The sequence below is a fragment of the Ochlerotatus camptorhynchus genome, unplaced genomic scaffold (genome assembly GCF_037179485.1).
Source record: "Ochlerotatus camptorhynchus isolate MF236.1 unplaced genomic scaffold, CSIRO-AGI_Acam_v1.1 ptg000432l, whole genome shotgun sequence".
In the NCBI taxonomy this organism is placed as follows: Eukaryota; Metazoa; Arthropoda; class Insecta; order Diptera; family Culicidae; genus Ochlerotatus; species Ochlerotatus camptorhynchus.
The window spans coordinates 2,335,458-2,363,084 of NW_027040918.1; the positions used below are offsets into that span (position 1 = coordinate 2,335,458).

At 40.1% G+C, this 27,627-nt stretch overlaps 2 protein-coding genes across 2 annotated transcripts in view; one reads left to right on the forward strand and one right to left on the reverse strand.

Moving 5' to 3' along the window:
- Window positions 1–27,627, reverse strand: part of LOC135711348 (microtubule-associated protein futsch) — a 315,199-nt gene that overhangs the window by 50,723 nt on the left and 236,849 nt on the right. The gene's annotated exons all lie outside the window — the stretch shown is intronic.
- Window positions 23,483–24,523, forward strand: LOC135711317 (uncharacterized). The gene is made up of 2 exons (XM_065234107.1): window positions 23,483–23,564; window positions 23,627–24,523. Exons 1-2 carry the CDS (start codon window positions 23,519–23,521, stop codon window positions 24,484–24,486), a joined length of 906 nt encoding a protein of 301 aa, XP_065090179.1. The 5' UTR covers window positions 23,483–23,518; the 3' UTR covers window positions 24,487–24,523.

Here is a 27,627-nt window from a genome sequence, read left to right on the forward strand (position 1 = left end):
CAGCGTATTTCACGTGATATACACTGTCTTGCAATGAGCACTCATACATCTAGTTTTCACTGGAAATCCTATGTATGAGTGCCAGTGCTGCAAAATCTCGACAGTACACGGTGATATTGACAATTCTGCTTTGGTCACTCATTTGAGCTAACAGTCGTAGTCAAGACAAACCATGTCAATTGTCCATGACAATGCTGTCAGTGACGAACATGTGTAGATTTTTATATTAACTAAATTTGTAACGAAATTAAATGACTTGAGCAAAACAATTATATGGAGCCATTTTAGTGAACAAGCATCTACGTCCTGAACTGCTTGGAAAACAATAATGTGACACATAATGTACTATGTACAGGTGAATCTTTGTCATTGACGACAAAATGAATGAGATTTTGACGAAGGTTTTTTTGAGGATCAAGTCTGTCAGTGACTACTCAAGTAACAATTCAAGCTGAACAGTAAGAACAGAATCTGATTATTGGTTGATTTAAGGTGTACAAAGCTGATTAACATCAGGCTGAATATATAGTTGGTTAATAGTGCATGATGCGAATTGTATCCCCATAATCCAACCTCAATAGGTTAGCTGATCCAAAGCTTGAACAAGCCTTATTTAAGCTTAACACAACTCCACAAATCAGCAATGCGTAACACATATTTTGATAGCTTGATTTGTTAAATGTCGTCAGTGTCTGTGTCACTCGTTACATGTCCGGCATTTTAGTTCTACTAAATTCACTGCCTACCTTTCTATTAACAGGCAGTGGCAGCAGTAGAGACAAGAAAAAGAAGATTTTTAGGAATAGCTCCAGGTAGATGTAGGCTGCGACGACGTCGGAAGTATACATTTATAATCCTGTATTTTGTCTGTTATATTTCACTGAAGTTTTAGACCGCATTCCAAAAATATTACTCAATTATGGTACTAAATTAGCATCCAAATGACCATCAAAATAAATCACGCACTTCTGTCCACATTGTGTTAACTGCACTTGAAAATGAGAGGAATGTTTAACTGTCATCAGTTGTTGCTTACAATTCTGCATTGCTGTATAATACTCTTCCGGTTGCTGTTATTCAACTTAAATTTGACATGCTTCAAGTTAATGACCATATCTTTTACCTCACATATGCCTAAATGGCTCAGTAGGTATGGTTGACGCCTATGAATCAGCGACTGCCGGTTCGAATCCCGAAATGCAAAGGTAATTTTTAGACTTATATTAACAAATATGTTAATCCAATTAGTCAGCAACAAGTTAAAGCAGTTCCATATAAATGCATAAGATAAGATATGAATATTATTTTTGAAATAAAACTAGAAGGCTTAACAAGGGTTGGAAAATACTGTTATTTAATGCCTTAAAAAGCTTATAATGTATTTTACTGTTAAGCTTTTGGCTGATTTAAATCACCAGATTTAGATATTTAAAAGCTGGACAAAGGTTAACGTGGTCTATGTACAGCAATTATTCAATCTAAGGCTGAATTGAAATCGATTAACCAACACTTGTTAAGCATCAAATTGTTACCTGGGTATGTGACGAACAATTCTGTCAATATCGTGCGAAAGTCTGTCAATGACAATGACAAATCTCAGCACTGATGAGTGCTCATTGCCTATATAACGTGATATAGGCTGTAATGTGAACGGGGTATTAGAGTGGGATGCCCCTAGGAGTCACCGATTGACCGTGTTGGCAATTAAGTCATCGATGTTCAACGAGCACCGTTCATCACAGCAACCCAAGTTTTTCTTATGTACTGGAGATACTATTTTTTGTGTCATTCCTAGCTCAACATACATCCTTACCAGGCGTTCAATAAATTAAAGGGTGTCCACGATGAAATTGCCACACACAAAATTGATTCGCAAAATTCGAGTTTTCATCCGATTGCCATCAAATTTTCAGGGATTGAGAAATAACTATTAAACTTCATTTTACCATTTTACTCGTATTTTATTTACAGTCCATACGCAAATGCCCGCACCTTGGCCTTAACCCCGGCCATAAGATTCTGCACAACCTGTGAATCAACCGTTTTTGGCATGTAAACCCATACTTTCTTCAGTTCCTCGACTGTCTTCACTACCTTAGGTCGTTTAAGAAGGTGCTACTTCATAATCGCCCAGTACTTCTCGATGGGGCGGAGCTCCGGAGTGTTGGGAGGGTTGAACATTTTCGGCACGAAATTGACCTTATTGTCCGCATACCACTTCAGCACGTCCTTGGAGTAGTGGCATGAGGCCAAATCCGGCCAGAAGATTGTTGGAGAGGAAGCAGCCGCTTCTGGAGGCACTCTTTTATGTACACCTGTCCGTTCATCGTGTCCTGGGTCACGAAAGGTGCACTCCGCTTCCCGCACGTGCAGATGGCTTGCCAAACCAGGAATTTCTTCGCAAATTTGGACATCTTCTGAGTGCGGACATGCTCTGAAACGCGGAACTTATCCTTGGCCGTGAAAAACAGGTTGCCGGGGATCTGTTTGAAGTCGGCCTTCACATATGTTTCGTCGTCCATGATGCAGCATTCAACTTTCGTCAGCATGTTGAGGTACAACTTCCTGGCACGGGTTTTGGCGGACTTGTTCTGCTTCTCGTCGCGATTAGGGGCCTTTTGTACCTTGAACGTTCGAAGCCCAGCCTTAGTTTTGGCCTTCTGGACAAAACTTCGGCTTAGGTGCAGCTTCTTAGCCACATCCCTAACGGAGGCGTTCGGATTTCGGTTGAAGGCCCCAACTACGCGGTTGTGATTTTTGGTGTTGTACGGAATACTTTTTCCTTCACTTCTGGGCTTCCGATCGGTGGTCAACCGTTCCTCGAACCGCTTAATCACTCGCGACACCGTGGAATTCGCGATTCCCAACGTTTTAGCGATGGAACGATGCGAGAGATCCTTGTTCTCGTGATGAATGCGCAAGATTTTATCACGCACGAGCTGTTCTTTCGACTCCATTTCCGCGAGTTTTGATCACAGGACTTTAAAACTTGCAGGATGTAAATAATGCACTATGAACTAAATCCACCCAAATTTTCATTAACTTCTACCCAACGGTTAAAAAGTTAGAGCAATTTCATAGTGTGGCAATTTCATCGTGGACACCCTTTAGTTATAAAATAAAACTGATCTTTCCTGGCTATCGAGAAATACGGACCTCAATAATATTGTTTTCAATCACTTCGGGAAGTACTGAATCACTCCAGAAAAATTTGTAATAACTTCAGAATTGATTGAATCACGTCAGAAGAGTTGAGAATCACTTTGGAAAGTACTGAATCATTTCAAAAATAACTGAATCATTTTAGAAAAGTTTGAAATCACTACACACAAAATACAGAAAAGATGGAATCACTTTAGAAAAAGGCGGAATCCCTTCCGAAAGTACTGAATCATTGCGGAAAGTTTGTATTCATTCCTGCAAAAACTGAATCACTTCGAAAATAGCTCCATCACTTAGAAATGCACTGAATAAGTTAAGAAGTTTTTGGCAATATTTCATTTTTCAGCGTTTGGTGGGGCAATGGGAGCGCAAGTCAATCCAAAGCCGAGGATAAGGACGGGTAATGGCTGAATAGTCTATGCGGACCACTTAAACGCCATGGGAAAAGGAAGGGATTGAAGAGGCCGGTTATTGGGGGGTTTTGAGGAAATGACACATAGTGATGCTAAATGTAAATAAACCGAAAATCCATCTCCCACTGATTCATCCTTTCACATATATACCAAATTGATATTTTAAAGCAATAATCAAAATAAACAGACAATACATGAAAAAGCTAGTTGCCAGTTGCTTTAAAGGCTAGTTGCCTCCCTAAGCGGACCCTCCGCATCCTAACTCTTCTGTTAATCCACTTAATGCTACTAGGCTGTCTAAATTTTCTTATTTAAGTTCGTTTGATGATTATGATATCTCTAGTCTAATTTAATAACTAATTGAAATCTCTAATCTACCTACCATGTTTTATTAAGTACCTGCACTTGTGAATGTAATCTAAAATTTAACGAGTTTCAAGTTGTTTTTGACTTTGACCTATATTTAATATATATTAGTTCGTCCCAGGTGACACCTTCAAGTGACTAAAATGCTTCACTTTTAAGTTAGTTTCCTGACTGATTTTTAAATTACATAGGGTATATGCTTCAACTACGCTCACACGTTTCCACTATGTCGCACCACAAAAATACGTATGGTTATTAGACTGATGCAAAATTTGACTTTTTCGCTCCACAGTGCTTAAATGGTTTCAAATCGGGTCCTGATTAGCCTCCCAAAGTTACAACTCATTTGGTTAGAAACAGACTTCGCACAAGCCATTTGAAGTTTACATGTAAATTACTATGGGAAATCTAATTTTTTTGATCATTGCCTTCTAGTCTTTTTCCATATTGAGCTGCGAAACAGTTCGATAGCTATTCTTATAGAAATTTTTGTCAGCTACAACTTTGCTGAAGATCGTTTCTATGTAAAACGAGACAGGAAAAAGTTATTAATTATTTAAGAGATTGGTAAACTTATGACATGATCAAGCAGCTGCTCTGTAGGCAACACTGTATTTTGCAGTGTGACATAGTAGCCATGATTTTTGTGTCCTATTCAACGCCCCAGAAACACTAATGTTGCCTGCTGAGCAGTTGATTGAGCATGATCATAAGACATCAAAGCATTGAACCATTGATAACTTTCGATCCTTGTATTTAACCAAAACGTAGTCTTGAGCAAAGTTGTAGCTGTGAAAATTTCCTACAAGTACAGTTGAAAGTTTTTGAAACAGATCGATATGGTGAATTATTAGATAGACATGAACAAAAATATTGGTTTTACTATAGTAATTCCCATACAAACTTCATATGGTTTGTGCCATCTCAGTTTCTCACCAAATGGGTTCAAATTTTGAGAGGTTAGTCAGGATCCGATTTGGAATCGTTTAAGTATTGTGGAGCGAAAATATCAAATTTTGCATCACTCTAATGGTTATGTCACAATAGAAGCACGCCACAGTGGAAATCCCGAGCCATAGTTCAAACACTTATCCCAAATCAAAATGAAGCACATATAAGATTAGTTGCAATACCATGTACAAAAATGGTGTTTAACATTGTTCCCTGAGTAATACCTCAATGAAAACAACAACGAAAGCTTGTCACGCAAGTAGAAGGAGCACTGTTGGGCACTTTCTGAAATATTTCAATAGTATAATTCCCTTGCAAACCCAAATAAATCAAAAAAACAATAAAATAAGAGTGATTTGCGGCAAAACCCGCCAGTACCGCACCCAACGTCAGTGCATATACGTAAGAGTATTACAACGCGGCTTTGAAATAAAGGAGTAACAAGTGTGATACTATCACTTCAGGCTAGAACTTTGGTTCTCTTATGCAATGGTTCATCAGAGAGGGGAAGCGTTGGCATGAGCCAACGATGCCGGACCTAAACCAACCGTCTCCAACGCTCCACTATGAAGCATTATATTAGGCCCGCCCACCAACGTCCAGGTTAAAAAACTAGCCAAGGGGAGGGTTAAGAAGTTTTTGGCAATATTTGGGAAAATACTGAATAGCTTCAGGAATGCTCGGAATCACTTCGGAAGTACTGAACCGCTTTAGAAATGTTCATTATCACTCCGGAATGTACTGTATTATTTGAAATCATTTCCGAAAGTACTGAATCATTTCAGAAAAGGTTTAAATCACTCCAGAAAGTACTGAATCAATTTAGAAAGTTTCTAAACACTTTCGCAAAAACTGAATCACTTTGAAAAGAATTGAATCAATAAGGAATACACTGAATCACTTTAGAAATTTTCGGAATTACTTCGAAAGAACTGAATCGCTGCAGAAAAGTCGCAATCAATTCGAAAAGCACTGAATCATTTCTGAAAGTACATAGTCACTTCATCACATTCTGAATTACTTGAAGCAATTCTGAAGCAGTTCAGAAAAGTTTGGCATCACTCCGGAAAGTTCTGAAAGCTTGTAATCAGTTCCGAAAGTACTGAATCACTTCAGAAAACTGTGACATCACTTCAGAAAGTGCAGGATTACTTCAGAAGAGCTCGGAATCTTTTCGGATAGTATTGAATCACTTTAGAAACATTCAAAGTGGTTTTTGTTACTTAATACGTGAAATTTACGATTTTCAAACAATAAAATTGAAAATCAACGATGTTCGGTTTTGAGTTATATTTTTTTTAAAATAGCAAGTACGGGATAGAGGATGACACAAACACACACACACACACACATGCACACACACACACACACACACACATACACACACACACACACACACACACACACACACACACACACACACACACACACACACACACACACAAACACACACACACACACACACATACACACTCACACACACACACACACACACACCCACACACACACACACACACACATACACTCACACACACACACACACACATATATACACACACACACACACACACACACACACACACACACACACACACACACACAAACACACACACACACACACACACACACACACACACACACACACACACACACACACACACACACACACACACACACACACACACACACAGACACACACACACACACACACACACACACACACATACACACACACACACACACACACACACACACACACACACACACACACACACACACACACACACACACACACACACACACACACACACACGCACACGACCATCACGACGACCGGCTAAACTTTAATAGCCACATCGAATATGCTTGCGAGAAGGCGACGAAGGTCATCATCGCAATAGCCAGAATCATGCCGAACAATTCTGGTCCAAGCAGCAGCAAGAGACGTCTTCTGGCTAGTGTGTCCTCATCAATACTAAGGTACGGAGGTCCAGCCTGGATTGAAGCGCTGAAAACGAAGCAGAACCAAAGGAAATTGAGCAGTACGTTCCGGCTCATGGCCATGCGAGTCGTGAGTGCGTACAGAACCATTTCGATGGAGGCAGTATGCGTTATCGCCGGTATGATCCCAATCGGCGTCACCTTGGCGGAGGACTACGAGTGCTATATGACCAGGGAAACCAGAGGAGTACGAAAAATGGTGAGAACGGTGTCGATGGCTAAGTGGCAGCAGGAGTGGGATGCAGCAGAGAACGGTAGATGGACACACAGGCTAATACCGATTCTTTCGACCTGGGTGAACAGGCTGCATCGGTTCTGACACACTACGTCACCCTTCTGTCCGGAGTGTGGGAATGTGGAAGAATCACCAGAGCACGTGGTCTTTGAATGTCCTAGATTTCATGCTGTGCGAGAGGAGATGCTCTCCCTTAGCACGGAGAATGTGGTCGAAGAAATGTGTCGAGAGGAGGGCATCTTTAACGCCGTCAGCAGAGCAGTAACGCAGATCATGTCAGCGCTGCAGCGAAAATGGCGAGAGGACAAGCTAGAAAGTAGTAATGTGCTCGCACAAGTGCGAAGTGAAAGCCGAAGTCGAAGCCGAAGCCGAGAGAACTCTCCGTCAGAGTAGGCTGAATCCACCACTGGGGTTAACCGAGCAGAACGCGACGCTGGGAGCTAAATGGCTCACAAATTGGAGAGACGATCAGCGAACTGGAAGCGCCAATTAGCTGAGGTAAAGTGAGGTGCGTAATGCACGGCCCTCTCCGAAGTAATACGACAAGTGGTTCCGGGGGAAAAGGGCTAAGCGTCCAAGGAGGTTTTTGAAGGTTTCCTCCTAACAAAAAAAAAACACACACACACACACATCTCGGCTTCACATCCGATCTGCAACCAAGAAGCTACCAATACTCCAAAGGTTCTACATTTTGTACACGAAGCAAATCGATCAACTACAGCGCCACATAGAGCCGCGATTATGAAAGTGGCTCGTTCCCCCTTACATTTGGTCGATTTTCCCCATACAAACTTCAAGCCCTTTGAGCGAGGAGTTCAAATGATTTCAAATTTTGGCAGGGTGTTTCTGACCCCCCAAACTACCATTCCATATCGTTTGAAATTCCAGATTTTGACTTTTTTTTCTATGTAACGCTGATACACTCTTATCTACATACATTTCCCTCATGTTGTAACCAATTCTAATTTTATTTTCCAACTAATTGGGAAACGGCAGGTTGTGGAACTTTCGTGTCTTCAGAAGAACTTTTCTGAAGACATCAAGTTAAAGCTAGATAAAGTTAGATCGGAGTGCCATCTTTGCAGACAAATTGCGAGCTATTTGTTCTCGCCAATGTATAGTTTTAGTTATAACGAGAAATTTCTTCCAAGGCACCAAACCTCGATAATGTTTCGCTTAAAAGATATCGGGTTTATCGTCTAAATTGCATTTCTTGCCCACTGTGCTACGCTACAACCATCTGACCGTTGAAAGTATAACCCCAACCAAATTCATCCAAAATCCCACGGCAACCGTCGCGCTGAAAGCACCATTACACGAACTCGGGTCCTCACTGCGGCACGTACTGCAATTGACCACTTCCGTCCCGGCGATCCACCCGGCACAGAAATCAACCTCCGCAAAGGTGCATCCCCTTGCATAGCCGTGCTGCTGTTTTTCTGCGCCGAAATGCAACTCCAGGTTGAAGCATTTGTATCCTTGCGTGACGGTGGACGACTTGTTCAGCGGCAAGGTGGGATTGAGCGCTCCAAAGAAGTCATGCTCTCGCAGAACCATCTCATCGGTGCAGGTCCAGATATCGCTGATTTTGTCACAAGCTTGCCAGCTGATCAACGTGGAACAAAGGCTGCAGTTGAGGGCAAGTGCTGAATTGAATATTGTGAAAATGTTATCAATTTTTCCAAGGCGGATAAAAGACTCTGCTTACCATTGTTGAAGATAGATGCAAAGAGTACTGCAACTAGCGAGAGTTGTGCACGAGACAGCATACTTTACACTATTCGAATGCGATGCGCGTAGTTTGGAAATGAGACAATTTTTCCAGTGATGGAAGCTATCGATATGAGTAGGCTGAACTTCAAATATTTGAATTGATAACTGCTTTGATAACAAGGTGCTTGATCAATTGCACATTGGAACGTTGTGCTTGGTGAAATCGGTAAAAATTTGTTATAGATTGGTTAACCCGCAATCTCGGGGTAGACAATTTCTAAATCAGCAAAATATGCCAGCTGTTCTTGATACTTCTCATTCATTTGTTTGCTGCACGTGTTATGTTTGTAATAAATTCACATTGTTTGCAAGATTTCACCTATTGGTTTGATTGCAAATACTAAGGAAGTGTTGTTCCGATAGTCCGGCTCGTCAATTAGTAGTACTTTTGTGCATAAAGCTTAAGTATGAATCACCGCTGAAACCATATGACGATGATGACCGTCTGCAATGGCAATTTGCTTGCTCACATCATTAATTTTGCATGCTCAGAATGAGGCCACTCGCTTTCCTATCGTTAAGGGGGCAACGATAAATCGCATCGGAGAGTGTGAGAGAGCGCGCGACACCAAATGATAGTGCTTAATTATGCACTGCTTGAATCTTCGGTGCCATATGCTGTTTCTGTTGCAGCTGTTGGAGGAAGAATCATTTGTCTTATAATCATTATCTGTGGTAGGTTTTTGATAAGTAATTAGTCGTCCTTTCATGAATCGGCTATATTAGGTAATATCACGCTGGGTGGGCCTCCCTTAGCTCAGTCGATAAAGGCTACAAAACAAGACCATGCTGGAGGTGGCTGATGGATTTTCGGGTTGTAAAATTTCTCGGCTCCCCTAGGTATAGAGTATGATTGTACTTGGCACACAATTATACGAATGCAAAAATGGTACAGGCATCGATAGCTCTCAATTAATATTGGTGCATTTATCCTACACATAATTTGCGAAAAGAAATTATATCCATGGGTGTAATATTGTATTTGGTTTTTGCAATCACATTAGTTAATCATACAGTAGCATGCATTACGTCAATCAATATTACATTCTTTTTATGTATTTGTGTAGTATTTTTTTAATTCAAGAATATAAATACAAGTAAGAAACCTGTCTATTAGACTGATGCAAAATTTGAAATTTTCGCTTCACAGTGCTCAAACGGTTCCAAATTAGGCCCTGATTAGCCGTCCAAAACTTGAACTCATTTAATGAGAAACTGACTTGGCACAAACCATTTGAAGTTTATATGGAAATTACCATGGTAAAACCAAACTTTTTGGTCATTGTCTTCTATCCTTTTTACATATTGTACTGTTAACACATTTTATTGTTATTCTTATGGGAATTTTTATCAGCTACAAATTTGCAGAAAATCGTTTTTCGGCCAAACGTCAAATTAAATAGTTTTTAATTGTTTAAGAGATTGATAATCTTATGGCATGATCAAGCAGCTGTTCTGTGGGCAACACTGTATTCTGCAGTGTGACATAGTAGCTATGATTTTTGTTCTCTATTCTAGGCGCTATAAACACCAATGTTGCCTGCTGGACAGTTGATTAGGCATAATCATTAGACATCAGTGACTTGAATCATTAATAATTTTTGTTCCTTACATTTGATCGAAAAGTGGTACTGAACAAAGTTGTAGCTGAGAAATTTTTCAACAAGCTCAGCTATTATTTTCTAAAGTATAGTAAACTGGTGAATTTTGAGATAGATATGAACCGAAATTATGGTTTCTCCATAGTAATTCCCATATAAACTTCAAATGGTTTGTGCCAAGTCAGTTTCTCACTAAATGAGTTCAAATTTTAGAAGGCTAATCAGGACCCAATTTGGAACCGTTTGAGCACTGTGAAGCGAAAATTTCAAATTTTACACCAGTCTGCTGTTCATACCATTTTGATAAAACGATATATCAAAACTTGATAACAATATGCTTTCAAAAACAAAATATCATTTTGGTAATATGTTATGTTGTTCAACTCTGTTTGGAAGATCAAGACAGAATAAATCATGGTTTCACATGTCTAAAATCTCTTAAGGTCCGTTTAGACTATCTGATTTCATGGTCTGATTTTGACCGCCGCCATAATGAAAAATCTGCTCGAATTTACTTTTGACACACTTTGTCGAACCCCCCTGTTTGCTGGTGTTCACACTGCTTGCACATGTCGAAAGAATTGCCAATTTAGATTTCAAAGCAAAACTGTATCAGGAATCAATAGTAAATACTTCCATCATGAATTACCGGAAAATTGCTCTAATTTCGACAGACGTATTTGCTTTTAAAATTAAAAAAAAAAAAAATTAGAAAGAGAAGGTGAACTTTGTGGAGTAGGAAATGGTTGCTCAGGAGGAACACCGACAGGGATCTGGCTCATCTTGTCCATCAAGAGCTGCGATATGAAGATGAAAATGGATTTCAAAACTTCGCCAGGATGTCGATACCAAGTTTAGACAAGCTAGTGGGAAAAGTGATTTCCTTGAGTTCTGAAAATTTCTGTTAACAACTCAATTCTGCAAGGTCTTCATACCTTCTGACGTCCCTGAAGTTTTGTTTCTGTTCCCCGGTAAAGTTTCTTTAAAGATCAACCATCTTTCCTGACAATCTGCAAATTTCTCGGTAGTTCTACAGATTTCTTTGAAGTTCTGTGTGTTTTTCAGAAGTTCTGCAAATTTGCCAAAAATCACAATTTTCCTGAACCTCTGAAGATTTAAGATCCTTGAAGATCAACAATTATCTCTGATGCTTACAAAATTTCTTATAATCTACAAACTTCTTGAAAGTTCTGTAATTTTCTCAGCAGATTTTCATGATTCAATGAATATCTGCAAATATCTCTGAACATCTATACAATTTTCTAAAGAATTCAAAGATTATCTAAAAATTCTTTAGCTTTCCGGAAGTTTTAGGAAGTATTATGAAGTTTTTCTAATTTTTCTAAAGCTGTGCAAATATCTCTAAAAATCAGCGAACTTACCTGAAGTTCTGTAAATATCTTTCAAAATCCAATAACCGCAGTAAAATTCTGAAAATTTATTTAAACATCTGCTAATTTTTGAGTAGATTTACGATCTACCCTCTGAACTTTTCTGAAGTTCTTAAAATTTATTTAAAATTCTTTAAAGTTTTCTGAAGTACTGTATTTCTGCTCTAAGGATCTACGAACTGCCCTGAAGTTCAATAAATTTCACAGTAGATCTCCGAACTTTTCTTAAGCTCTTTAAATTTCTTTGTGGATTTTTGATCTAAAGATCGGCGAACTTTCCCGAGGATCTGTGAGTTTTGCTGAAGTTTTGCAAATTTTTCTAAAAACGTACGAACTTTCTGACGTTCTACAGACTTTTCTTAAGGTCTACGGACTTCTCTGAAGTTCTTTAGATCTATCTATTTCCGACTTCCATGGAGTTCTGCAAAATTTTGTACTTTTGTACTTCGCTGCGATTTGTTTTTGGAATTGAGGTGCTCTTCTGACATCTAACGAATTTTTTCTGAAGATCTCACATTTGTGTGAAACTTTCTGTCAAATTCCTGCAAATATCTTTAAAGTTCTGTAAAGTTGTCTTCAGCTCCGTAGCTCTATTTCCAAGATCTACAAAAAAAAACTTGAGGCTCAATAAATTTCTCAGTAGATCTGGGGTTACCCTGAAGATTTGAAAATTTCCTTGAAGATTACCTCAAGTTATCAAAATATATCTGAAAATATTTGAGTTTCTTTTAAGTTTTAAATGTCTCTCTCATGATCTACAAATTTTCCTGAAATCGTGTAAATATTTTTTTTTTTAAATCGCCAAACTTCCCTGAAGTTCTGCAATTTTTACTGAAGACCCATTAACATTTCTGAGATTCTTGTGATTTTTCAGAAGTCCTGTATTTTTTTTTTCAAAGTTCTGTACCTTTGTTCGTAAGATCTACGAACTTTTCTGATGTTGAATAATGTTTCGAGAATCTCCAAACTTCTGTGAAATACTTTATATTTCACTGTAATATTTGAAATACTTTATATTTCAAGATTTGCAAAATTTCGCTTATAGTTTTACAAATTGATTTGAAATTATTTTGTTTGCTTGAAGTTTTGAAAATTCATTTGAACATTTATCTGAAGATCTACGACCTCTCTCTTGTGATGTTGTTTTGATGAATTTCTGTTAATTACTTTTAGTTTAGAGTTGGTTGGAAATGCTAACATGAAGCTTTAGTGTGATAATTTATTAGCTAGAGAATGATCTTTAGAAGAGAGTAGGTGGATAGTTCCGTTAGAGTATGGAAGTATGAAAATTGAATAGCAGTTGAAAATGAGCAGGGGCCATTAATGCGACAGTTTTTGAAGTTAGTACTTTTAATTTGTTCTGTTCTCTAGATCTACGAACTACCCTGAAGCTTAACAAAAAAAATTCTATGTAGGCTCTCAGACCTGCTGTCTGACATGCTTATTCTTAAACAACACCCCTATTCTGTATTTCGTTTCGAACGAAATTCTCATACAAAAAATTTTTTTTTTGTATGAGAATTTCGTTCGAAACGAAATACAGAATAGGGGTGAATACATGCTTCATTTTGACGGTTGCCAGTCTCTCTTTTTCGGCTGTTTCCTTTTTACGACGATTTTGATCCTCCACATACAAATCAGCGAAGAGCAAGCGTGACAAGACTTTTTAAATGAACTTGTCTCGTTCGTACACGTTGTCTTAGCTGTCAGATGCTTGACAAGTTCAGTGTCCTTAAGGAACGTTTCGAAAAACTGAACGAAAAACTTCTTTTGAATCACGAATGAAGTGATAATTGGAAAATTCCCTGAGTGGAACCAAAATTCCCTGGATATTCCAGGTTTTTCCAGAAAAAATTAAATTTCCTGTAAATTCCCGGTTTTCCAGGTTTTTCCTGGTAGTAGACACCCTGACCCGGTACTAGAGCAAAAGACAGCAATGTGTACCAGAACAGGTGTCAAAAGTGACACAGACAGCACAACTGCCAGCAAAAGCGCCAACAAAAAACCCGCTGCCGTGGCAGTCTGCCGCGTATAAAACTTTGAGGGCTGCTGGTGTGCTGACGCTACCGCATCCTAAAGGGCGAACACGAAATTATTGCGACACATTCAACAGGGCATAACTTTTTTACCATTGGTTAAAAATCAACCAAATTTTGCACACTTTCTCATTGATGTGTATTGTGTACATGCTGTCAAACTCGAAGTCGTGTTTTTCGATTCAACGAAAATGGAGGTGAACCAACGCGAGTTGAGAGAACAAATTCTTTCCAAACACCTGGAATTTCCTGACCTGTCGCACCGGCAGTTGGGAAACATGTTGAACATTCACCATTCAACCGTCTCCAGAGTGTTGAAGCGGTTCCAGGAGCGGTTGACGTTGGACCACGGCAAAGGAGCTGGAAGAAAACCGGGACCGGAGAACAAAAAACGGAGGGAAAGGTGAAGCGGATGATTAAAGCAAATCCCAACGTCTCAAGCCGTGATTTGGCTAAAAAGATTGGCATGTCGCAGAGCTACGTCCAGAATGCAAAGAAGAGAGCTGGAATACATACATACAAGGTACAGAACTTCCCAAACCGCGATGAGCGGCAACAATCGACGGCTAAAACTCGGGCACGGAAGCTCTACGAGAAGATGCTGACAAAATATGGCTGCTGTGTGATGGACGACGAAACGTATATAAAAGCCGATTTTAAGCAAATTCCGGGGTTGGAGTTTTTCACCGGCAAGAGCAAGTTCGATGTGGACGACAAATTTAAGAAGAAGAAAATGTCGAAGTTCACCTCCAAATATCTCATTTGGCAGGCCATCTGCTCTTGCGGACTGAGGAGTGAGCCTTTCGCGACAAAGGGCACAGTAAATGGCGAGATCTACAAATCTGAGTGCCTCGAGAAGCGCCTTTTGCCGTTCTTGCAGCAGCACGACGAAGCTCCACTATTTTGGCCAGATTTGGCATCATGCCACTATTCTAAAAGTGTCCTGGAGTGGTATGAGGCCAATTCTGTCCATTTTGTTCCAAAGGACATGAATCCGCCAAACTGTCCGGAGCTGCGCCCGGTGGAGCAGTACTGGGCAATAATGAAGCGGGAACTTCGGAAGAGCAAGAAGGCAGTCAAAAACGAGAAGGACATGTTAAGAAAATGGAAAAAAAAAACTGAGAAACTGGTACCGGATGACACTGTAAAGACTTTGATGGAGGGCATCAAGCGAAAATGCGTTCAATTTTACACTCAAGGCTCCATCGATTAACTTTTCTTTTGATTTTTGAAGTAAATATATGTATAAAACTACCCTAAAATTTTGGTTTGATTCTAAACATTATAAGAAAATTGGCATGACATTTTCGGTGTCGCAATAATTTCGTGTTCGCCCTTTAGAACAATTTATCGTTGGCACAGAGAGATATCTAATATCCCAGGTTTCAACATGGCGATTTTGGCCAAAATTAAGAAGGCAGCTGAAACGATGAGTCCCAAGGAAAGAGTCGTAGCAATACTCATAAATGGGATGGCCATCAAAGCTGGACTGCACTTTCACGCCAAAAGTGACATGATCCACGGTTTCCCGGATTCTGTAAATACATGTGATTCCGAACAGAACGATACGAGAAAGTTGGCAACTGAAGCAATTGTTATCATGGTGCGAAGCGTCTTGACTTAATATAAGCAAGTAATCGGCTATATAATTTTCTAGCCAACTCTACATTGGGACATGAAAGGCAACAGGAGCTGACATATGAAGCGATTCAGCTCATTAAAAACGCTGGTTTCCGTCCTGTTGCCCTGGTTATGGATCAACATCCAACCAACGTTAAAATGGCCGAATGCTTAGAAATCACAAGCGAAAACCCATTCTTCGAAAGCGGCGATGATCGAATAACCGTATTTTATGACAGCCCACACCTGATTAAATCTTTCCGGAATAATATGTGTTCTAAAAACATATTGCTAAACGATCAAATAATATCATTCAAGCACATCAAAGATATGTTCTACCTTGACTTGACGAAGGTACCTCGGCTTGTGCCAAAGCTGTTAAACTCAGCTGTCATACTAAACACCTTCTCAAAAATGAACGTCAGAATAGCAGCTCGAACCCTAAGTGCATCAACAGCCAAAGGCATCTCCACGTACATCACCATGGGTCTGATGCCCGCTGCAGCAAAAGCGACGGCTGAACTGATATCACTAATGGACAGTCTATTTGATTGCTTCAACTCGAGGTGGAAGTCGGATTCACTTAAGGTAAATAGCTCTGAAGTTCAGGTTAGGAAAAAAGTTAGGTTAAAACAAAACGTCAGCTATTGTTGGTAAACAAACCGACAGCATTGTTGACAGCATTCCCCCATGCACTCAAAAATATAACTTCCCACAAATCTAAAAAAACCTACTACTGCGTGCACTTCCATTCTATTACCGAGAACCATGATTTTTCGATAAATTTCTTCCACGCTATTGGTCCTGACCTTTGGGTCCATGGTTGTACTTTCCTAATAACCCATCTATCACAGACAAACAGACATAACACTCGCAGGTTGTTCACCGAACACGCATTTGACCATGCTGACCGTGGCTGATTTGAAAAAAAAAGTAAAAGGTTGTACCAAGACACGACCGTAGATTTGATACTCGGCGACTGTGTTAGGGAAACCTCTTTTTTCTGCAGGCAATCGGTGATAATTTTGATCACCATTGCAACAGTTGGACATTTGTGTAATTTTCAAAAGTGACCTATTAAAATTTGATAAAGTGTTCATTTTATCAGATTTGTAGAAAATTTCCAATCGGTTGGCTTCTTCAGAACAAAAATCCATCCGTTATTGACAGAGTTATAAGTGGTAGAAACCTGACCACTGTTCGTAACGCGGTAGATTTTGGTTTTTTGAAATTGCACCCCCAATATGTTGCTGAAAGACGTAATCCTACGTCAAAACAACATCTATTTTCAGAGCGAAGAAACGTATGCAAGATTCTTGTCTTGTTGAGGATGTCGTCGTCAGATATCAAATATTGAAGAACATCAAACTGGTCATCACTTGCCCGTCCAACGATAAAGAGTATTTTGGACATGGTTTTTGCTGAGCATTGTAGATGTTCAATCAGGTCAAGGATAATGGAGCTACGCTAGCCATTTACCATAGAGCTATGACGGTGGTTTGCACCATTTACAGCTGCAGCAGTTCGTTCGGTTGGTAAACTTGGTCATCGTGCCGCGTTTTGAGGAACAGATACATCGGAAGCGCTGTATTATGTAGGGTAGTTTTTTTTTCGGGGCCTAACACCACTGCAACCAGTAACTTGATTTATTGTAGGATATCCCGTGTCCTTAGTTTAGTGTATGTCATATTACTCCAACACTATTGAGATATGATGAAGTATTCGATTTTTTGACAGTTGTCATTCTTGCATTTATCGCAAGGATCCGACTAATTGAAAGGTCCTGCTCTTTATACCCTTCGGAGTGTTGATACACCCTCCAAAGGCGCACTCCTTTGTCCTTGGGTACGAATGTGACCCCGTTGGCTTCGTACCACTCCAGGACAACATTTGAATAGTGGCACGAATCTAGATCCGGCCAGAAGATCGTAGGGCCCTCGTGTTGCTTCAACAAAGGAAGCAGACGCTTCTGTGGATACTCCTTGAGGTAGATTTCCCCGTTTACAGTCCCGGTAGCCACGAACGGCGCACTCCGTTTGCCACATGAGCAGATTGCTTGCCGAATCATGTATTTCTTGGCAAACTTTGAAAGTTTCTACTTCCTTACTTCCTCCGGAACATCAAACTTGTGCTGGGTGGTGAAGAACAGTAGCCCCGGAAGCTGCCGGAAGTCCGTCTTGACGTAAGTCTCATCATCCATGATGAGAAAATGAGGCTACGTCAGCATCTGGGTGTAAAGTTTCCAGGCCCGTGACTTTCCCACCGTATTTTGCCGTTCGTCCCGATTTGGAGCCTTCTGCACTTTGTACGTATGCTGTCCCTCTCGGTCCTTGGTTCTCTGAACGAAAGACTTGGACAGATTCAACTTTTTGGCCACATCGCTGATCGAAGTTTTGGGATTCCGCTTAAACACTTTCACGACACGCTTGTGATCCTGATCTCCTTCCGTTTCATGCTTAGAGTTTCGTAGTAACGTTTAATCGCACGAATCAAGGCCCATGCATTAATTATGTCACGCTAAATCGAGCAAAAATTACCCCCTCCTCCCTCTCGTGACGTTTTTGCTATACCTAATGCATTTCTTGTCACAAAATCTGAAAACCCCCCCTCCCCCCTTAGAGCGTGACATAATACATGCATCAACCCTCACCGTTGACTGCACGATTCCGAGTTGTTTTCCGATGTCCCGATGAGAGAGTTGAGGATTTTCCAGCTGCTTGCGCAAAATCAATTCGCGACGTTGCTTTTCGGGTGACGCCATTTTTTCCAACTTTCGAAAAACTGACAGCGATGAAAATACAGTGTAAACAATACACTCTAAACTACTTCTACCCAAATTTCACGAGAAAATACCCAATGGGTAATTTACTAAAGCGTTTTTTTCCGAATTCAATTAGCTCTAAAAACATCATTTCTTAATCTTTTCTGCACAATAAGTTGCATATTGTCGCAAATCTATTCAAGTCTTTGGGTAAAATTTGATCAATACATGGTTCCGTAGTTATTCCGGTTTCCGTTGGGGTCACTCTAGGTCGGTACACTGAAACCTCCGTTTACGAAGTCTTTTTTTACGCAGTATTCAATTTACGTCCCTCTTTTTACGAAGTAAATCCCAAATAACGAGTTTTCTTTTTACGAAGTAAATTCCAAATAACGAGTTTTTTTTTTGTGATTTTGGGAAACTGGGATATACTGTGAAATACCTCACAATATGGGTATTGTTGGAATCGGAGTGACGTGTAGGGACCGGAAATCGATGTCTGACGCCATTTTAAAATCCAAGATGGCGGCTTCCGGTTACAGGAAAACTTGGACATTCTGCCAAATACCCCCACAATATGGGTATTTTTGGAATCGGAGTGACGTGTAGGGACCGGAAATCAATGTCTGATGCCATTTTGAAATCCAAGATGGCGACTTCCGGTTACAGAAAAACTTGGAAATTCTGCCAAATACCCCCACAATATGGATATTTTTGGAATCGGAGTGATGTGTAGGGACCGGAAATCAATGTCTGACGCCATTTTGAAATCCTAGATGCAACTTCCGGTTACATAAAAACATGGAAATTCTGCCAAATACCCCACAATATGAGTATTTTTGAAATCGGAGTGACGTTTAGGGACCGAAAATCGATGTCTGATACCATTTTTAAATCCAAGATGGCGACTTCCGGTTACAGGAAAACTTGGACATTCTGCCAAATACCCCACAATATGGGTATTTTTGGAATCGGAGTGACGTGTAGGGACCGGAAATCAATGTCTGATGCCATTTTGAAATCCAAGATGGCGACTTCCGGTTACAGAAAAACTTGGAAATTCTGCCAAATACCCCCACAATATGGGTATTTTTGGAATCGGAGTGATGTGTAGGGACCGGAAATCAATGTCTGACGCCATTTTGAAATCCTAGATGCAACTTCCGGTTACATAAAAACATGGAAATTCTGCCAAATACCCCACAATATGAGTATTTTTGAAATCGGAGTGACGTTTAGGGACCGAAAATCGATGTCTGATACCATTTTTAAATCCAAGATGGCGACTTCCGGTTACAGAAAAACTAGGAAATTCTGCCAAATACCCCCACAATATGGGTATTTTTGGAATCGTAGTGATGTGTAGGGACCGGAAATCAATGTCTGACGCCATTTTTAAATCCTAGATGGCAACTTCCGGTTACATAAAACATGGAAATTCTGCCAAATACCAAACAATATGGGTATTTTTGAAATCGAAGTGACGTTCAGGGACCGGAAATCGATGTCTGACGCCATTTTGAAATCCAATATGGCGGCTTCCGGTAACAGAAAAGCTTGGAAATTCTGTCATACACCCCACAATATGGGTATTTTTGGAAATGGAGTGACGTATAAGAACCGGAAATCGATGTCTGAAGTCATTTCGAAATCCAAGATGGCGGCTTCCGGTTACAGAAAAATTGGCAAATACCACCACGTCACCCCGATTCTTAAGATACCCATATTGTAGGTTATGTAATTTTACTTTTATGTTTTTATGTAACCGGAAAGTGCGATATTGATCAAAATTGTGTCAGACATGGGTTTTCAGTCCTAATAGGTCACCCCGATTCCAAACAACCCATATTGTTGAGTATTTGACAGTATTTCCCAGTGTTTCTGTAACCGGATGTCACCATCTTGGATTTCGAAATGGCGTCAGACATGGGTTCTCGGTTCTCACAGTTCACCCCGATTCCAAATATATCCATATTGTTGTGTATTTTACGGTATTTTTCTGTTTTCCTGTAACCGGAAGCCGCGATGTTGGGTTTCAAAATGGCGTCAGACATCGATTTATGGTCCCTACACGTCACCCCGATTCCAAAAATACCCATATTGTGGGGTATTTGACAGAATTTACATGTTTTCCTGTAACCGGAAGTCGCCATCTTGGATTTTAAAATGGCGTCAGACATCGATTTCCGGTCCCTACACGTCACTCCGATTCCAAAAATACCCATATTGTGTGGTATATGACAAAATTTTGAAGTTTTTCTGTAACCGGAAGCCGCCATCTTGGATTTCAAAATGGCGTCAGACATCGATTTCCGGTCCATACACGTCACCCTGATTCCAAAAATACCCATATTGTGGGGTATTTGACAATATTTTCAAAAACCTCTTTTTACGAAGTAAATCCCGAATAACGAGTTTTCTTTTTACGAAGTAAATCCCAAATAACGAGGTTTTTTTACGCACTAATTCGATTTACGAGCCCCCGTTTTGGTTCGTAAATGGAGGTTCCAGTGTATTAGGCTTTACTGTTCTGTAATAATCATGCACTCGGTGAACATAATATTTTCGCACTCAAGTGATGTAATTGGACCATTCACTGCTATACCGATGATCCATGATCACATTGGGCATCCCGGAAAAAAATCTGGTGCCCCCGGGGATGTGGCCAATTCTCAACATGAACCAAAACCCGTCGTGTGACATATCAAACTTCATGATTTTACAAAACTTGGCTGATAATGGCCTTATTGATAGTCCACGGTCACACCAGCACTTCGAGGCATGTTCTTGTGCCCCCGGAGAAGCGGTCGCTTTCGACAAGATCAAAAAACTGTTGTGCAACATATCAAACTTCATGATTTTACAAAACTTGGCCTTATTGAGTGTGCCTTATTGAGTGCTCATGGTCACATTGGCCCTCCCGGAAATGTTCCGGTGCCCCCCCGGGAAGAGGCCAATTATCATCCAATATTAAAACCCATCGTCCGACATCCGATTCGATTTGACTTCATTCGAGTTGTTCGAGTTGCCATTTAATCATGAATTGTGGTGCAAGTTCTGAATATGAGAGTATCATCGATATTTATACGGTTCATGTTGGAAATTGGCCATTTTTCCGGGGGCATCGGAACATTTCTAGGGGCACTGGAACATGCCTGGGAGACCCAGTATGACCGTGGACTCTCACAAAGGCAATGACTGGCCAAGTTCTGCAAAATCATGAAGTTTGATGTGTCTTCTTCTTCTTCTTCTTCTTCTTCTTCTTCTTTTCTTTATCGTCGGTCTCTGTTCCGCAACCTAGTGCCAATTACCGACGGACATTGATTGCCATCCATTGACGGCAATCGAATGTGCAGGAAGGCAGCTTCCACACCTGCGTAGGATATCGCACCCATTCAACACACATGGGCCGGGACCAACGGCTTTACTTCCCTTCCGAAGGAAGACGTGACCAGAGATTTTTATGCCTTAGAAAAATCCCACCGGACCCCATCGGGATTGAACCCAGACCCACGCTTACCACTACACCACCGGCGCCGCCTTGATGTCTCTTGTTGAGTATTGTCTACGTCTCTGAGGGCACCAGAACATTTACGGGATGGCCAATATGACCGTGACATCTCAATAAATCCATTAACCGCCAATAATGAAGTTTGATATGTCGCAGGACGGAGGACGGGTTTGGTTCTTGAGGAGAGAATTGAAATGCTCAGATGTAAGTATACGTATCATTTTGCTAATCCACATGCATTTAATGTTCAAGAATGTCAGTATTCGGAACGGTCAGCGCTACTGGATCATCCCGAACGTCGTGGTCGACCAATTTTACTAACGAGGCCCGAAGATAAGTTTCCTTCCAGATGCACTTGCACGTTGAGACTATTGTAGTTTTCCTATTATTTCCCAGGCCCCATAGCAACCTACGGATACGTTTTCCAAGAGTCAGAGCAATCGCTCCTGTAATGACATCGTTGACAACTCCTGCCTACGAAGCCAGCATCAATCTGCTGTGTAAAAACATCTTTGCCCTTCAATGGGCTCTACCTCGCCATCATCATTCGTCTCTCAAGGACCCACCAGCTCAGTTTAAATCATAACTTGTGTATAATATAATCATAAATAAATGGTAAAATGACTTGATGTTGTGCGCCAGATTTTCATTCGAAAATCGATCATAAAATTTCAATTTAATAAATAGTTGAAAATAATACGATTGTCCTATGATTTTATGGTTGATTTAGGTCTACTTTGGTTTTCGCAAATCGATCTGAACTCATTCATTATATGGATGATTGTCATTTGATTTGTTCATATTCCAACAGATGATAAATCGAATGAAGATCCTCTCAAAATTATCTGATAATAGTTATAGGGCTTGAGCGAGGCAATAATCATTCGATGCCAGGATGATGTTTTGGTTCAGTGTAGAGGCGTGCTAGCGGCGCGCAAGGGGCTTCATTATCTTTAACACATTTAAAACAAAACCTTAACGGAATTCATAAGGAATTCCGAGATGATGGTTTGAGAATGCTATGCCGAATTTCAATTGAATTTTCTGATAAAATTCTGTAAATTCTTAAACAGTTCTGTTTAGTTTTCGAATACAATCCTGAAATGAACCCCAAGAAGATTCATTGGAAGCAGAACAATGATATATTTCCAAACGGTAACTGATTACAACACCGAAAAAAAAAAAAACGTTTCGATATCTAAAATCGAAAAAAAAGGTCCTTAAGAAATGTTAGGTGTAAACACATTTTTTCATGGCACAAAGTTGATTAGATTCCATTTTTTTTGCATGATAAGATACTAATAATATGTTTACAAATAAATTTTCTCAGAAATCTGTGGAAACAACAGATTTTCTTGAATTTGGAAAACGCATGTTTCCAATATTTTTAGAAAAATCAAAACCGATCCAGAAAAGGAAAGCAATGCCTCAGTGTGTGCACCTTTCGCTATTATCAGTGAATTAAGTAAACTAGTATTGACAAATAGATCGTTACTCACCATTGAAAAAAAAAATCAATAAGATAGCGATAACATTCAAATTCAAATACTTGAATGGTATGACTAATATGCAGAGCAAACATGAGATTGCTCCTGCCACTGATAATATCCACGACTATTTCGCTACTCAATGCCCAACGCAATTGCTCAATAGCGATTGTACATCCGGTCGTAGTAAATCACTTTTTTAAAATTAAGATGTCTTTCATTCATCTGTCGCTTGTCATTTACGCACTTGTGTACGGTAAGTGTAAATTGTTATTGTTTCGGATTGTTGAACTTTAAACGTGAATCTTAACCTACTAGTCAATATGGAACCGATCGATGTCAGCACGTCAACGGAAGCAGTTCAGTGCAACATGTGCGTGGATCGTTTCAATTGGACCAACTGTGATGATTCGGCTAAACCTAGGGAATGTTCGGATAAACTCGTAGTGGACACCCATAGCTTCCTGGCTCAGTATAACTTCAATTTGAATGAAAGTCCAACCACGGCTGAGCGCCAATTCCGATGTTTTCGACTGGAGCTGCAAATAGACGTCGCATCGGTCCAAGTCTTCATCCGGGGATGTACCTATGATGATTCCTTCTTTTGCGATGGTTGGACAGAAAACGGTGCTAAGGCCACTAACTGTGCCGTTTGTTCTACTGATATGTGTGAACGGAACACTACGGGTGATGTTTCTCCGACGACAACAACTACGAACCTGCCATCCGAAACGACAACGACCACCGCAGTGAGTACAATTGAGATGAGTTCAACGACCCAAAGCGCTTCGACTGCACAAAGTAGCCCGGTGACGACAACAGTGTCAACCGAAGAACCTTGTATTGTGGATTGGACGACAACAACAACGGCAAAAGGACAATCTACGACGGAGGTAGTCGAAAAAGTTACAACGACGACAACGATAACAGCAACGCCGCCGTCTCAAGAGAATGTAACCGAATCGGATGCGCCGACAATTTCCCAGAGCCAGAGAGATCAGACGTCTTATTCAACGGATTCTACTAACAATATATCATCCTCAAGCGAGATGAATGTCACACCAGCGCCTAATATTTTAACGGTAGGGAGCGGAGTCGCAGGAAAGTATTTTTCTATGAATACGATTGTAGTCGTGCTTCTAGTATCGATTGCAAGCATTTTCATTGTGAAATTATAAATGGATTTCAAGCTTAATCAAATAGAGGTTTTTTTTCAATTGAGACCAATAAAAATTCAATTATTTCTTACGTGTAGAGTGTATTCTTCCACAAAGCGGAGTACCGAGTATTTCAACAATCCGTATGACCTCCGGATGACATTAAAATGGTAGTTTGTCATTGTTACAGTGGTAAAGAATGTTTGAGCCTGAAATTAAAACTTTAATACAAACTGGTTGTTGTTGCTTATTTTCAATTAAATAAAAAAATCTAACGTTCTTATTTGCAGAAATAGAGGTATACATTCTTCAGAAAAACAGCTTAGTCATTTTCAACGTCCAGAATAAATGCAGCGCCAACATCGCGTCTGACCATCACCTTCTAATCGGTGAGATCCGGCTACGCATTGCACGGATGCAGCGGCGGGAGGAGAGACTCGGACGGCGATTCAAGATGTTTATTAGAAGATCCAGCTGTGAAAAGATTGTTCGTTGAAGAACTTGAGACCCGAGCAGCGGATGTTCCGGAAGGAGGCATGGTAGAAGAACAGTGGACGGTCATCAAGACAATAGTGAGAACAGTAGAGCGGGCTAGAACCAAAACCAAGAACGAAGCCCGTCAACGGTATTTGGCTCAGAGAAGTAAGGCAAACATTTTTGCAGACGGGACAATCGAGCGTGGGTGGACTTCCTGGCTGAGTTATATCTCAGGACGCCTGAGTGGAGCACAGATGAATCCAAAGATGCCAGTGAAAGACGTGACTGCTCATGCTGATAGAACTAATGCCGCACTTACATTATGCTGGATATTTTTAGTGCAGCTCTAGTAAACTAGCGCTATAGCAGTAAAGTCGGTTAACAAAATGAAAGCAAAGAGTTTGCTGTTCCTATCATAATGAAAACTCATTTTGATTTTAATGGTCTAGAAATAAGTCTGATTACATATTGTGCTTTCAGTTTCTTTCAGGTGTTTCAGCAACTTAACTTGAAGTTCTGCTGTTAACGTCTTGTTGAAAATAGAACTAACGAATATTGTCTAATTGTTTTGTTGAACACATTTCAGGACGTTCGTGATCAGTCTGGGGTGTGATTTGAACTCAAGTTTTTCAACTCGAGAAGCATGGATGCTACCCGAGCAAAGCTGAAGATCAAATTGAAATCAGTGTGGCAGTGAAAACAGTGCTGTCATGATAAATTTAGAAATGGTTACTCACTGGTTTTGCTTGTGTGCTCCCCGCTCATCTCAAATCCATGCGTCCCTTTAAGAAGCGTCCTTAATCGTAATTAAGAGAAGTACACACTTAGAAATTATCGCCGATTTCGGTAATTTTTACCGAAATCTGAACAGCTGAACTTTTCGGTATTAACCTTTTCGCTGGTGGAGAGTAGCTCAGAATTTTCTCACTACGTAGCGCTAGAATACATGTGAAATTCTCGTATGTGATATATCTCGAGATCCTGACCAGATAGAAAGTTACTGTCTTTCACAAAAATTTTCAGGAGGTCAAAGCCTATTGCTTGGTGCTCAATAGTTCAGAATTTGCTCACTACGCGAAGCTAGTATACATGTGAAATACTCATATAAAATATCTCGAGTTCCCAACCAGATAGAAAGGTACTGTCTTCGGCATAGTTGTTCAGGAGGTCAAGGCTTTCTCGCAGGTGGACAGTAGTTCAGAGTTTTCTCACTTAGCGGCGCCACTATACATGTGAAACTCTTGCATATAAAATATCTCTAGATACTGACCAGATAGAAAGTAAATGTACTCGACAAAGTTTTTCAGGAAGTCAAGATCTTTTTGTTGGGTGACAATAGTTCAGAATTTTCTCACTATGCGGCGCTGAAATACGTGCCTTTCTCGCATATTCAATTGCTCGAGATCTTGATCAGCTAGAAAGTTACTGTCTTCGGCAAAGTTGTTAAGGGGTTCATGATTTTTTGGCTGGTAAGCATATTTAAGAATTTTCTCACCACGTGGCGTTAGTATACATGTACACTTCTCGCATATGCTATATCTCGAGATCCTGACCAAATAGAAAGTTACTGTCTTGGGCAAAGTGGTTCAGAAGGTCAAGGTCTTTTGGCTGGTGAACAGTAGTTCAGAATTTTCTCACTGCGCTGCGCTAGTATACACGTGCAATCCTCATATATGCTATAGCTCGAGATCTCGAACAGGTAGAAAATTGCTGTCTTCGGCAAAGTTGTTTAGGAGATCAAAGCATTTTTGCTGGTGAATAGTAAATAGTTCAGAATATTTTCGGTATGCGGCGCTAGTGTGCATGTAAAATATTTGTATATGCTATAGCTTAAAGTCAGGAAGTAACTGTCATCGTCAAAGTTGTACATGCGACAAAGTTCTTCTGGATGGTGAACATGCAAATATTAATTTCAATTTTTTTTTCAAGTCAATTCTGAGAAAATCAATCATGATTATTCAGAGTAAATTTTGAAAAATAGTTTAACTTTGGGTGTTTTTTAGGGGGTGTCCTTAAACTTATGATCGGGAGTGTTCTGTTTTATAAATTTCTCCATTCAACTGAGCAAGTCTCGATGCACACGTAAATACACGGATTTTTTTTTATTCTAGATTCCTCGATAAGACAATTCGAAACTAGCCTAAAATGAAAGGGAGACTCTAAACATTCATTTGGTGGAAGTTTCAGCGATATCGATCTTTTAAGATAATGTTTTCCATCTGAGATACGTGTTACCACTAATTTATCAGAAATATACAAGTGGAAGACTCACACCAATTTATGTATCCACAAATCTGCATGAAAATTTTCATCAGTACAAGAAATCCAGAATACATTTGTCTTATCCCACTTAGGCTGATGTAAATTATATTTTTATTTTATGATATTTGATATGCGAGAATTGCCCGCCAAATTTTGAGAAATTTCTGAACTACTGTTCATCAGCCAAAAGATCTTTATCTCCTTAAAAGCTTTGCCAAATACAGTAAATTTCTAGCTGTTCAGGATCTCGAGATATTATATATGCGAAGATTTCACGTATATCCTAGTGAGAAAATTCTGTACTGTTGACCAACGATAAAGTTTTGATCTCCTGAACAAATTTGCCGATGCATATAAGTATATACTGCACGTGTAAATAAGCGCAGTGATGTGAAAAAATAAATCTGTCGACCATCCAAAAGG

Excerpts from the sequence above, each read along its gene's own strand:
- LOC135711317 (XM_065234107.1), top strand. The coding sequence starts at position 23,519 with ATGTCTTTCATTCATCTGTCGCTTGTCATTTACGCACTTGTGTACG. Across the intron at positions 23,565-23,626 it reads CATTTACGCACTTGTGTACG|TCAATATGGAACCGATCGAT; the intron begins GTAAGTGTAAAT and ends TTAACCTACTAG.